The sequence below is a fragment of the Asterias amurensis genome, chromosome 8 (assembly GCF_032118995.1).
Source record: "Asterias amurensis chromosome 8, ASM3211899v1".
Taxonomy (NCBI): domain Eukaryota; kingdom Metazoa; phylum Echinodermata; class Asteroidea; order Forcipulatida; family Asteriidae; genus Asterias; species Asterias amurensis.
In genome coordinates, this window is record NC_092655.1 from 11709908 (window position 1) to 11724103 (window position 14196).

The 14196-nt window shown below is 39.1% G+C and overlaps 2 protein-coding genes across 2 annotated transcripts in view; one reads left to right on the forward strand and one right to left on the reverse strand.

Moving 5' to 3' along the window:
• The first annotated feature begins 1034 nt into the window (after positions 1-1034).
• On the forward strand, positions 1035-10259 carry LOC139940330 (WD repeat-containing protein 18-like). The gene is made up of 10 exons (XM_071936536.1): positions 1035-1245; positions 3991-4101; positions 4452-4585; positions 5095-5239; positions 5687-5830; positions 6236-6315; positions 6942-7066; positions 7752-7909; positions 8527-8592; positions 9160-10259. The coding sequence occupies exons 1-10, from the start codon at positions 1036-1038 to the stop codon at positions 9277-9279; spliced, it is 1293 nt and encodes a 430-aa protein (XP_071792637.1). The 5' UTR covers position 1035; the 3' UTR covers positions 9280-10259.
• Positions 9894-14196, reverse strand: part of LOC139940329 (prominin-1-A-like) — a 105344-nt gene continuing 101041 nt past the window's right edge. The window contains exon 23 of the mRNA XM_071936535.1: positions 9894-13541. Coding sequence (XP_071792636.1) covers positions 13261-13541 — 281 coding nt within the window. The 3' untranslated portion in view covers positions 9894-13260. The remainder of the gene's footprint in view (positions 13542-14196) is intronic.

Sequence of the window (14196 nt, forward strand, 5' to 3'; positions counted from 1 at the left end):
TCAAGTTACTTCTATAAATTGTATGAAAATTGCAATTAATTAGTTTCAGGGGATAGTGTTAAAAAAATGTCAACTCAGGAACAAATCTGGCGCACCGAAGTCAACAATGGGTGGGCGGGTGTGGCCATCTCATTGATGACAGATCAGCCACAAACGATTTATTTAAAAAAAAAAAAAAATTAAAAAATCGCTTCCAATTTCCAAAGCTTACAGCTGTTGTATCTTTCTTTTCTTAGTTGCGATAACGTAACCCTTCTGCCGACGGCGTACAGGAAGGTTACGTTATCGCAGCTATTCTTTTCTGAGCTTTGAGGCAAAAATCCTCGATATGGTTTTATCTTTTGGATTTTCGGCAACTTATAGCCTACTAATCTCAAACGCGCTCTACCACCTGAGTTATTTTCTTCATAATAGGCCTATAATAGTTTTATTTTTTAGTCTAATCATGATAAACAACGCTTCCAACAATAATGCTTTTATAGGAACCAAATACCTTTGGTTTGGAACCGTTCGTTTATTATACAATTAAACTCAAAAACTGTTTATTTCATTTCAAAAATGTGGGCGGCATTTTTTATAAATGGCCGGAAAATCCAGATCGGTTTAGTCACTGATCACGCGGGAAGAATAATTCATCCAAATACACAACATGAGATGATGGATAATATTACAAATTGAAACATTTTTCCATTATCTTCGAAGTGAAATGGTTCTCCTCACACAGTGTAAGATCACAACAAAAATCATCGTGGTTTTAAAACTTGCTTATAAACTTTTCCCCCAGACCTCCGGTTCCCCAAAACACGTTACCGGGTATGTATTGCCTTTAAAATAAATTTAATGTAAAGTGCTTTGAGACGGTTAACACGTTTTAACGCAAAAAGGAGAGAAAACTTCAAAAATAATTGTCTTCCTCTTTTTACGAGTCTCTGATCTTGAACCTGAGATCGAGAATAATGCTACCTGTCAAAACACGTGACTCACCGTCCTCCCTACTGTCAACCCATGACAGCGCCCTCTATTGTTCATTTAAAGATGGCGGCCCCCATGGAAATTTTGTTAACTTCAGACGCAAGTGGAATGCTATGGAATCTCTGTGTTTGGGATTTCCAGACAGGCACTGCTATTAAGAGTTTCAAAGGTGGATCTAGTGCTCCTCGAAGTGTTTGTCTTTTAGATGGCTACTTTTTGATATCGGCTGCTGTTGGCAAACCCATAATCCACGTGTGGGCTGCTCAGAAAAAGGTAGTCGCATTAGTCGCACATGTTTGTAATGTTATTTCGTCATGCATGCAGTGCACGTCATGTTCTTCATGCATGTGTGATGACGTGCACATGTGCTACACATTTAAAATGACAGTGTCAAATGTAAATTGATGGAATGTATGGGAAGATATCCGTATCCTGCCACCACTTTTTCACCCATTTTTACCAAAAGGAATATCTCATTTGACCTGTCTGTATCTGTTCGGTACTACTAGGCCTACTAGCTAGGGCCTACCCAAGCTTTTAGCCAGCAATGCGTCCGGGCGTCTTTTGGACGCCCTATTTCATTTTTGGACGCCCGAAAAACTGTGGGACGCCCTTGAAGACGCCCTGTTAAGCTTAGGCGATTAATCGAATTGTCGGCAAATCATGGTTTTGATGAAGTATCTTGATGTATTCCCTAATTTAGCCGTCTTGCAACCACAAAGGGCTGTTTAAAAAAATATAAAGTCCCAGAAACAACCGCAAGATTCCACAATTGATCCTGAAATACCAGGGTTTCTTTGAAAAAAAAAACATCAAAAGACTCTAGCGCCCAGGCGGTCTCCCACAGACACTGCAGAAGTAACACAATGTATCATTTTACCTCCCCTGTGTGGGAGCCTTGTGCGCCGCCTTGCCGCCGAACTGCAGACCACAATGGGATCATACTACACAAACCACAACCCATCCACAACCGTTTTATGAATGAAAGGTCACCCCATGTGCATTATGGATGCTTATTGGTTAGCTAGAATGAAATGGGCGGGATCTAGCTAAATATGCACACATGTAAGAACAGTCATGTGCAGTAGACACTTTAAAAAGACACTTTATGTGTGTGTAATAGAACTCTATTGTGTAACTGAAAGGCCCATGTTCACACCATGGGTAGACAGTACACCCCACAGATCCATACCCTGATTTGTAATGATATATGAAATTGGGCGTTGTAAATATGCCAGAATTTTAGGCTAAAAATATAAATGATACTATTTTGATGACAAAGTGTGGGATAAATAAAAGAAATATGCTCAAGCTTACTGAACCTTGTATCTGGCCATTGAAAAAACAAACATAAATTTGATCAGACTCAATACCAGTTAGGCCTATTGTAAGCAAAACGAAAGAAATACCCAAATTGCTACTATCTGCCAGCTGCATGTTTCTGCAAGATACAATGTACAACCAATTTATCTTATACTGTCGCCCATTCATTGTTTGCCGGCAATGGTATCAAATTTCACGTCAGACACCCGAGGTTTTCATTTCACACACAATTTATTTTGTCATATGAATGGTTGTAGCCTACTTCATCATGGGGACAGGAAAATCACAAATTTCTTCCAACATCTTGCCAGAAAGTCACCTGATCCAGTGTCGAGTGACCCGAGTGACTGTTCTAGCAGTGATTTTCCTGACCCCATGCAACAACCGGGACCCTCAGGGCAAAATAACAGCTCGTCCCACTCCCATTGTGAGTTCGACTTCCCTGATTCGAACCAAGAGACAAGCCAAGTCTCCCAACTGATGTCGATTCCGACCAACATCAGTCTGTACCATGGCCATCTAAAGTAAAAAGGGTAAAGAACACAAGATCTAGAAGAGTCCTCCCCAAAAAACAAAAGACAGTGGAAAAGAAATTTGTCCGTACATGGTTGGCTACCCAAAGCATACGTTGAGTTGAGCACACAGTAGATGCAATAGCTCTGTGGTACATGTCATGTACCTGGCTACATGATAGCTGAAAATTTTCCCCAAAAATTTGGACGCCCTGTTTTTCAATCAAGTCAAATTTGGACACCCTATTTTCAAATCCTGGCTAAAAGCTTGGGCCTACCATATGACTACTCCCCCTACTGCACACAAACTCATTTGAGTTTGACTCTATTTTTAGTAACTTAATTACTAATTTAGGATAACTTTTATTTCATAATGAGTCATTAATGAAATCTGATTTTATGTATAGGGAGGATCGGATACGGAATTGGAAGCTTTGAAAAGTTTCTTTATGGCCCACCATAGACCAAGTAACTGGGGTGCGCCACCTTTTTTTCATCCCAGTTTAGCTTGGGACCACCAGCTGTAAAGGGATTACTTCCTCAAGTATCAAGTATCAATTAATATGAAATAATGTAAATATAGTAGTTTACCATACCTTAATGAAATTATCCCTTTTTTGTAAAAATGAGTGAAAAAGTGGTGGCGCCATACGGAAAGTTATCCGGAAACTTTTCTGAATTTAATTATTGTATTTGTAAAAAGGGATCAGAAACTTATGTAGAGTAGACTCTTGAGGAACTTGTGTGATTGAGGTATGTGATGAGTCAAAGGTCATAATAGAACATAACATTATTTGGGTAAACTATAAGAAAAGAAATAAAATAAGCTAGCCTGTTTATTTATATGAGGGGTAATATATTATTACTCCTAGAACTATTTCGGTCTCGTCCGCTATCATCTCCCGGGAAACGATAGCGGATGAAACCGAAATAGTTCTAGGAGTACTATAGTATAGGTTTCAGAAAGATATGAAAAAAAAGCTTTGTACCCTTGATGAGGGACTGGCCTTGAGAAGTATGTTTTCCCAGGTTGCAATATAGACTTTACTATTAACTAGTCCATACTGTAAGTGCATAAGATCAGTTATGACTTGCCCTGCAAGGTTAATAAAAATCTTAATTGTACTTAAAAGCATTACACCATTGTAATTAAATTATTTTCTTAATATTCTTCTCACCACAGGAGCAACAGCAGCAACGTATTGTGTGCCCAGGAGTGGTGTCCTGCCTCGTTGCTTCATCTAATAACACACTATGCGTAGCGGGTATTGCTGAGAAGATTCACATATGGCAGGTGAGGGAATAGACTGGTCCCCTGTCTTTATATCCTTGCGTGTAAAGGCAGGCACTGGTTTTACAGAACCAGTGGATTCATTGGATAGGCCTACAATGATTTTATAGGATAAACATACAGTGAAGTAATTGCTTTCTGTTTCTTGATTGGTCTGAGGTGATTACAGCTGACAAACATCACCGCGTACCAATCAAAACACAGAGATGGAAAGCTTACTTTTGGTTGTCTGCATGCAGTGTGCACTGTGTACTTTTGATTGTTTGCATTTGTTCTTATGTATAAGTGTACAGCTCTGTGAACCAATTGTTGGAGCTATAAATGACTGTTGTTGTTGTTATATTTCCAAACAGACCTGCACCGGCGATCTGCTAGCAGTTCTGTCTCGTCACTACCAGAAGGTCACGTGTCTTTGTTTCACCGATGACGGGAGTCATTTAATATCAGGCGGAGAAGATAACCTCGTTATGGTGTGGTTTGTTGCAAGGTATAAGTTGTGTTCTCTTCTAATGAAAGCCCAAAAGATCATAGGTACATGTATACAGTAGGCAATCAGGTTTACATAAAATAACAATTAAAGTTTATAAGGCGCTTTGCCATATAGGGCACATGAAAGCAATCCTGTACAAAACTTAATGAAATACATAGATGAATTAACAGATTCCCAAATGGCAGTAGGGAGATTGTTCCAAATCATTGGCCCAGCTACACTGACAGCTTTTTGACTTGGCCATATGTGAGTTAAGTTGTGCAGTGGTTCTCTGCTGTTTCCAGACTTTCCGGTTTGCCTCCCTCGGGAAAAATCAAACACTTTTGATCTCTGGCTGTGCTCTGTGGTCATTGTAGGTCGATGTGGCTGGCTGCCAAAGGCGCCCTTGCATGCCTGCTTCTCGTAGACGTTGTAGCCGTGTCCTTTGCAATTCAGCTCGTACAGCTGTGAGTAAGGATGATTAGCCTCCCATATTATTACAAAAATACCTGTTTCAATTTTGTCAGTGTTCTTCAGCAAGGTCAAAATAGTAAGCCATGCGAGCCGTTACATGTATGGTCCAAGCACGCTCTGCCTATCACCGATGTGAAATGCGGAACAGGAGGTTCAATGTCAAGGGTCGTCTCTGCATCACATGACCAAACCTGCAAGGTATAGTTTCTCGTTAAAGGGCACACATATTGTTTAATTCCCAAGAATACACAAGTAGGTATAATTGCAAGGACTTGCCCTGTTCGATTTAACATCTTTAGCCAATGTAGTGATGCCCACATTTTTAGCATACCATAATACCAAATGCCTGTAAAACCTTGTTTTAAATACATCAAAATCTGGCCATCGCTAGCTGTGTAAGTGTAGAATGCCTACAAATGTAGTTGTGTTGAGAACGCACGGGCCAAGCAAAAATTTCCTGCTAACCCGTGAAATAATATGCTTGACATTAGAGCGGAATTCCCTGCTTCCGCTAGTGTTGATTTTTTCGGCTACGGTGAGCAGAGCCATGAAATTGGGCTCTGTTCTATTTCCTCATATAGTGGAAGACGCAATGCAATTATCCTGATTTACTAACGTCAACTTGATATTTCCCTTGCCCTATAGTTGTGGGATTTGGCCTCGGGCCAGCTTCTCTGTAACTTTGTATTTGATGCACCTGTTTGCTCGGTTACCATGGACACAGCAGAGTATCATCTATTCGCTGGATGTTCAGACGGAAACATCTACCAAGTCAACCTGTATGCTTCAGTGAGTATGAAACTTGTTCAAAGATAAAGCATAGTGGAGAACATAAGTGAAGTGTGCAGACAATCAAAATCTTGAACAGCGTGTCATGGCGAGCGGTTAAGAGCACCAAATTCAAACTCTGGTGTTTCTGATGAGTGTAGGTTTGTGCCCCCAGTCGTGACACTTGTGTCCTTAAGCAAGACAATTAACCATTGCTTCGTCCTGCGTTTCTTGGCTGTGGCTGCTGTATGCGCTGTAGCACCTTGAAACCCTTTTAAGGTGCTACATAGTTGGGTCTCAGATTTTCTGTGAAAATGTATATACTAATCGCCTTGAGTACATTGTTAGTAGATACGTGCCCTATATAAGACTTCAATATTATTATTATATTATAGTATAGTATTTCTTACCTTAATTACTCAACAGTCGGAACAGAGGGAGAGACATATACAAGGAGCCGCTTCATCAGCGGACAAAAAGGATTCACTTATTTTTCACGGTCACAGGTAAGACACTAACAATGGGAGCCTCCAGAAAGGTATTTCAAACAATTACATGGAAACCGTGTCCTAGGATGCAAGTCTAGTTAAAACAGTGTAAAATATGTATATTTGGTTCACTATAACACCATGTGTGTATCTGTAGTAGCCCTTAGTTATGGTATTTAAATCAGCTAGTTATTTTTTTAGCATCACCAAGTGTGTGTTCAACCATGACGGCAGTGCCTTCACTATATGGGCTATTTTTGTGTGTGCGGTTCTTAAAAATCTAAAACTAATATTAACACGCTTGGTATACTCATCAAACTACAGCTACATGTAATGCTGCTGGCTGCTGCTAGGTGTAATGTGTAAACTGAGAGAAAGAATAACGGTTCAGCCAGCCGATATAGTGAAGGCACTACCGTCATGGTTGAACACACACTTGGTGATGCTCAAAAGAAATAACTTGCTGATTTAAACACCAAAGAAACTAAGGACTATCCCATATATACTTGCTGGATAGATTATGTTCTTTTGAGAATTTGTTTTGCTATATATTATACTGCCGCTGAGTAGTTTTTACGAAACAAATGGACCTACTGCAAACCTCAAATGATTATCTAACATTGATGTACATTTTATTTTTGCAGTAAACCTGTGACCTGTTTGTCAGTGTCTATGGATGGTACAGTGTTGGCATCTGGCAGTCAGGACCAGACAGCCTGCATATGGCATATTCACAGCAGACAACGTGTACGTACAATCAACCATAAAGGCAAGTACAGTTCTCTCCTTGAAATATTCCACATGAGACTGTGAGAAATAACGCCCACAGTATAGAAGCCATTTGGTTTCTACATAATACCAATGGTGCATAAAGAAGAAATCCATGCACCCAATGCTAGCCTGGTACATGTATGTTTGGTACTTTTGTGGCATCTCTTATACCTGTGTATAACAGACTGCCACAAAAGTACTAAACATACCAGGCTAGCAAAGGGTGCATTGGTTTATTCTGTTTATACATCTGACACTGGTGTACAGGGTTAGAGTTATATATTATAAGAACTAGAGGGCGCACTGGCCTATATATGCGACCCAGCATGCGCGCAGGCGGCCATTTTCTAAGTTGAACAAACAGGCAATGCTTAGCGTGTGTTTGTGAGCCCATTTTGTAAGTTGAAAAAACAGCATTGCGTAGCGTTCAATAAAAACAAACTCCAACATGTGTTTCTTATTCAGCGCGTGTACAGAATGGCTCGCACGCGTGTCTCCTTGCGGTCCCGTTGCGTTTGTGCAAGAAGCATCATCAGTGCGCCCTCTAGTTCTTATATATAACTCTATGTGTACAGTAAGGTTATTGTACATGTTGTATCTCCAACATAGCTTCTCACTCAAGATTTGTCGCAGTCTGTATCAGTAGTCCATTTATTTCAATATTCTGTTTCTTTAATACGCAGGAGCCGTTACCAATGTATCATTCGTGTTGTCATCTATTAGTAATAGTCAGACCAAACCAAACTTCTTGCTGCAACCCTTCAAGAGGCACCTCCAGTCTGCAGAATCAGATGGGGATGCTAGTGCACAGGGAGAAATAGGAGTCAGGATACCATACCAGGTGAGACACCATTAGCTGTGTAATTTCACAAGACTCCCGTATCATTGCCAACCAGAAACATTGGTCAACGGTTGAGCGTTTTTCGCTCGTTCGGTTGAGCGCGGTGACGGGGCCGCCTTTGGTTGGGGTCGCCAAAACTCACCCCTGGCCGAGTCATCTGAATGTCCCATTCAGGTTCATGATACTTGTGTCACATTGTGCATCACCCAAGAGTAAACGGGTACCGGCAAGGGTAGATAATATTGTTGGTGTGTGCGGTCTTGCAATGTGCGATGTGGCCCGAGAAGAGCTTGATTCTCAGGCCATCTTTAAATCAACAACTTTGGATTCGGCTTCAGACTCCGTTCTCTCTTCTGAAGCCTTGAGCACATACGTAAAGCACTCATAATACATGTACATGTATTTGTCTAAACAACCATGGGGCCAAGCTAACCCGAGTCAAATCTGGAGCCCAAGCCGTGGTGTCGAAAAGGGCCAATGTCTCAAGACTTTAAGTCTTTCTCAATCAAGATCCACGGACGTAAAATTAGATTAAAGTCATGATATCAGCTCACTTCAATTCCTTCATTACGTCCGAGTGTACAAAGTTCATTCATTATATGCTCATTTTATTGAAGGTGCCGACGACATTAGGAGATATAGACCGTGAGGAAAAGTCACAACTCCTTGAGGCAATCCAACAGGTAAGAAGACATCTTTAGTCTTGAAGAAAATGTTTATGAGAATTATCTTATCAAGTTTGGTAATTGTCACAAGAAGTTTTTCATCTGGTTAATCTGCCTAAAGGGTCTGTATATGTTTGGCAATGATAAGAAGTACGACAATGGTCCTAGTCTTTTTAAAGACACAACACACACATACAATTATACTAGTGTATTAACAGAAGCAAACAGTTGGAAAGGGAACAGAAAAAAAGAGCAGAATACAGTTAGAGGCAGCACAAGATGAACAACAAAAGGTAATATTAAAGGAGATGGGGGAGTGGTGTAACCATAAATTTATAGTTGGATAACGGTGGAAGCACTAAATCAAAGGTGGTTAATGGAGAAAGGGTAATTAATGAATTAATGAGATCTGTGGGGAAAAACAGAGAAGGCAAAAAAAACAAAACGAATAAATCATTTCCTTCTTTGACACTAAAATCACCGGCCAGTGGTCCAGTGTAAAAAAAACCCAGCCCTGCTATAACTGTAAACGAATATAATTGAATGACACAGATTTTACAACTGATTGTTTTTTTTTTCATGTAGATGAATGACAGTAACCAAACCTCTCACTCATCTCGTCAACAACTGGAAACAGAAATCGAAAAACTACGACAAGCAAATCAACTTCTCTTTAAGTCGGCCATCGAGTTAGCAAAGACATAACTTCTACAGTTCAATTACAGATCTCTAGTTTAAGAGATGTTAAATTTGATATTTGGTTTTACCCCGTTTTTACCCAGTGTAAGTCTTTACTTTTACTTAAATGTCACTACTGCACTCGTAAACAAATAAAGGGTACTAGTTTGCATCTGTCAAGTTACCAGTTTTTCCAATGGATGTATTTTGGACCCAAAAGTGTTCTGATTGAATATTTGATTCATACTCTGCTACATTTATAAATGACATTAAAACATTATACACATATTGACTGGCAATGAGGTAACTAGTGTACGTCTATAAGTGTACGGAAATAGGCCCCTCTTCTGGTCACTCACAGGCCCGAGGGGGAATAGCCATACACTAGTTACCGAATTATGCCAGTCAATATGTGTTTTATAACACAGCTCGGTCTTAAATGTCAAATAAGAACAGAAATTTGGAAAAGGAAAGGATGTTTTGTAGTTGCTGTTCATGATTCAAGTCAAGAGAGGGTGCTGTAACCGGGCACTATTTTCAAAGACTAGTGCCCGCTCGGGTACTAGTTCCCCGCAAAACATCACTAGACTATATTAGTTCATCCCACGTGACCGTGTTTCAGCCAACCAGCAAGAGGTGTGTTATAATACAATATAATCAGAAATACAGTTTTCTGAGTGTTTGCATTTATTACCACACAAAAAGGAAATATATGTTTGTAGTAGGTCCTTTAAACAAAGATTTTCTGTAACAAAATTTTGTTCTGAAATAAATTAAGGATACAAAACTACTATGTGCTCAAGACTAAAATTTGTTCATCTTCACCGACTCCGAGTAAAATCTACCATAAAGTAAAAGTAAAAATAGTAAAACTTGTATTTAAAAATGATCTGTCTTCCAAAGAAACCATTTTAATTTGGAACCCTTATAACTATTCAAAATATGCAGATTTATGATAAACTGAGTTAATAATCAATAAAAATAACAGTTATGACATTTGTGCCATCTTCTTCTTTCAGATGAGTCTAAAGTTATAGGCTGTTTGTGGTCTGTAATGCACGTAAAAGAACCTAGTACACCCGATTGCTAAGAGATGGGTTCGCTGTGGCGTTCCTGGTATGGTTGGCTGCAGACTGTGACATATCACATAACTTATCTTGGTTGTGAGGCCAAGGACTATACTGGTTGCTTCTATGAAGTATCAGGCCTGCAATTACTTTAAAAGCAGTGGACACTATTGGTAATTACTCAAAATAATTATTAGCTTAAAACCTTACTTGGCAACCAGTAATGGGGGTTGATAGAATAACACATTGTGAGAAACGGATCTCTCTGAAGTTACGTAGTTTTCGAGAAAGAAGCAATTTCACGAATTTGATTTGGTCCGACAAATAAGGTCCGACATGCGTGCAGGTATGCTTGGTGTACGCGTCAGAGTTGTGCAGAAAGGCATTGGAGAGGCTCACATGTTCTTGCTCACACGTGCGTTGTGGGCGGAGCCTAATGGATCGGTCTATTCACGAAGTGCCCTCGGTGTGATTCGAACTGGGGTCCTAGAGGTAGAAGGCGAGGAAAAATACTGCATTTGCTTTCACAATAACCAAAATGTCATGATAGGTTTGAAGAGCTTTCAATTTTGAGCAAAATACAACCACGTGATGTTCAATAGCCAAAAATGACCAGGAAAACCTATACTATTACTTTCACAACACTCGCTATGGTGCAATTATCCTCAAAACTAAACCATTACTCTAAATATAACTTAAACATGTTAAAGGAACGTTACAGAATTGGTAAGAAACTAAAATCGTGAAGATCACAGATTTACACAAAACTTACACCGTCTAATGATGATGATAGTAGAAAACATCCCTTGAAATATTTCTGTCTGAAATGTCATAATTGATGAGAAATAAATAATCTAACCTCGCATTTGGAGGTATCGCTCAGTGAGCATTTATTTATTTTTATTTTGTCATCAATGCAATGCAAAATGAGTAATCGGTTTTTCACTATTCTCTCGTGACCCAGATGGTCGATCAATCTCAAAATTCTACAGGTTTGTCAGTTTTCATGTGTATTGTGTGCTTACACTGCCAGCAACTGTTTTGCTGGCAAAAACCAATTATGTAATAATCCTTTAAATGTGCATTACTTAAACATCTAAAACTAAAGATATTACTGAAAATCCTAACAGTTGGAATTTGAATGGGAAAACATTTAAACTTTTTTTTATGAGTTTAAATCTGATTTTATATATATATATATTCTTTTTACAGTTAACTCTGGTAAATCAACATTTATTACATACAATCTAAATAAACAGATTATCTGATTATTTCTGACCTGTTCTATTCACAATCATGACAATAGTCAAAAGATTATTGGACATTATATTTATCAAAACCGTTTTAAAGCCATTATACACTTTCGGAACAGAAAAAAAAAAGTTCACAGATTTACAAATAACTTACAGGGTTTACAGAAGGTAGTGGTGAAATACTTCTCTTGAAATATTATTCCATGAAATGCTTTACTTTTTGAGAAAACAGTAAAACAATATCAATTCTCGTTAACGAGAATTACGGATTTATTTTAAACACATGTCATGACACGGCGAAACGCGCGGATACAAGGGTGGGTTTTCCCGTTATTTTCTCCCGACTCCGATGACCGATTAAGCCCAAATTTTCACAGGTTTGTTATTTGATATAGAAGTTGTGATACACGAAGTGTGGGCCTTGGACAATGGTGTTTACCGAAAGGGTCCAATGGCTTTAAAATAACATCTGAGTAACTTAATGATATATAACGAGTATATTTGACATAAACCAAATAGTATAATCACCTGAACCTTTTTCTTCACTCAAAATAACTTGTATTTGGCAAACTGAAAAGACCAGAGCTAAACAAACAATATCATTTTTAAAATGTCTGGGTAGAAATCACAAAGCCTTTGTAGAAAACAATGAATTATTTAAAGAAGACTTTTTTCAAAACTTAATTAAGCTGTCTCCCTATTTGATGCCCTTGCCTCACCTCAATTATAAGGGGAAAAAACTATGGGAATATGTATACAATCCGAAGACAAAATAATTTTTTTTTTTATATCAATAAGTCAGTACAAGTCGTACGGTTCCCGCTCTGGAACAGTCTTATGGAACAGTCTTCCGGAGGTTGTTAAACCGGCTGAGACATCAGAACAATTCAAAACCCGGTTAAAAACATCTGTTTACTTTGTACAATAATTGTTGATTTCCTTTTACAGCGCATAGGGACCTCACGGTGATATGCGCTATAAGAATGGTTTTAGTATTATTATTGTATAACACAATCAAAAGGAAATGTGTGCACAATCGGTATGTCCAGTATAGTGAGTGCTGTGGTTAGAAACAAATACTTACAATGGTTAAAGTACTCTCCAAAATCACCAATATCACAAAATGTATGTTCAGTAGGCTTACATCAACAGATACAGTGCAATTCATAAGCCCAGTTCATACTTCCTGTGAATGCGATACAAGCTTTGACATCACAAATTTGCAAAAAATAATTCGCATCAGTTGAATTCCTGCGAAACATTTGCTGCGAAAACAGCCCTGTGACGTGAAAATTTGTATAGCATTTGCGGGAAGTATGACTGGGCTTTAAAGACCCTGGACACTATTGGTAATTGCCAAAGACCAGTCTTCTCGCTTGCTGTATCTCAACATATGCATAAAATAACAAACCTGTGAAAATGTGAGCTCAATCGGTCGTCAAAGTTGCGAGATAATAACGAAAGAAAAAACACCCTTGTCACAAGAAGTTGTGTGCTTTTTGATGCTTGATTTCGAGACCTCAAGTTAACAAGTAAGGTTTTATGCTAATAATTACTTTGAGTTATACTAATAGTGTCCACTGCCTTTTAGGATTAAGCCCACCACCAATGATTTCTTTGTCTCTGCCAACCTCTCAAACGGAAATAGTCAAGTTAGGTCACAGCCAATATGGCGGCTGCATCAACTCTTACAAGTAAGTAGGCACTCTTGGCTTCTTGTTATACTGCTGCATGTCGGCCATGACACTTTCCCTGTTGCGTCTCTGTATAGGCTCCTCCTGAACGTAGTCGTAGTCATAGTCATAGCTGTCATACGGCGTGTTCACTGGAGGTATCCTTTGGTTGTACCCTGCAGGAGGCATGCTACGCTGGTTGAAACCTGCTGGAGGCATGCTTTGCTGGTTGAACGCTGCTGGCGGCATGCTTTGCTGGTTGAACGCTGCAGGAGGCATGCTCTGCGGGTTGAAACCTGGCAGAGATATATCAATCAGTTTAAGTTTAAAACTTGAAGGAATGATGCACAATTTGGAAGAGTAAATTTATTCCAATCCTCTTGATTTCAATGAGCTATTTGAGATTTAGATTCATTATTATTAATGAAACCAAGGATGCCTCATCAGTGAACTTAATCACTGTAGCTCACAAGCCCGAGGAAACCTGTAAACAAGGGTGCTTGCTGTGTGAACCAGCCAGAAACACTGGGGTTAACCCCTGCCCATCGACAATAAATGTTCCGGGTTCTTTTAAGGGCTACAAGTAAATGGCTTTAAAAAGCAGTGGACACTATTGGTAATTACTCAAAATAATTATTAGCACAAAACCTTTCTTGGTGACGAGAAATGGGGAGAGGTTGATAGTATAAAACATTGTGAGAAACGGCTCCCTCTGAAGTGCCATAGTTTTCGAGATAGAAGTAATTTTCCAACGGATTTGATTTCAAGACCTCAGATTTAGAACTTGAGGTCTCGAAATCAACCATCTAAACGCACACAACTTCGTGTGACAAGGGTGTTTTCTTCTTTCATTATTATCTCGCAACTTTGATGACCAATTGAGCTCAACTTTCCACAGGTTAGTTATTTTATGCGTATGTTGAGATACACTAACTGTGAAGGCTAGTCTTT

What these genes read in the sequence shown, in the direction of transcription:
- LOC139940330 (XM_071936536.1), top strand. Translation starts at nt 1,036, where the DNA reads ATGGCGGCCCCCATGGAAATTTTGTTAACTTCAGACGCAAGTGGAATG. An exon ending in ACGTACAATCAACCATAAAG is followed by an intron (nt 7,067 to 7,751) that starts GCAAGTACAGTT and finishes TTTAATACGCAG; the next exon opens with GAGCCGTTACCAATGTATCA. An exon ending in GAGTCAGGATACCATACCAG is followed by an intron (nt 7,910 to 8,526) that starts GTGAGACACCAT and finishes ATTTTATTGAAG; the next exon opens with GTGCCGACGACATTAGGAGA.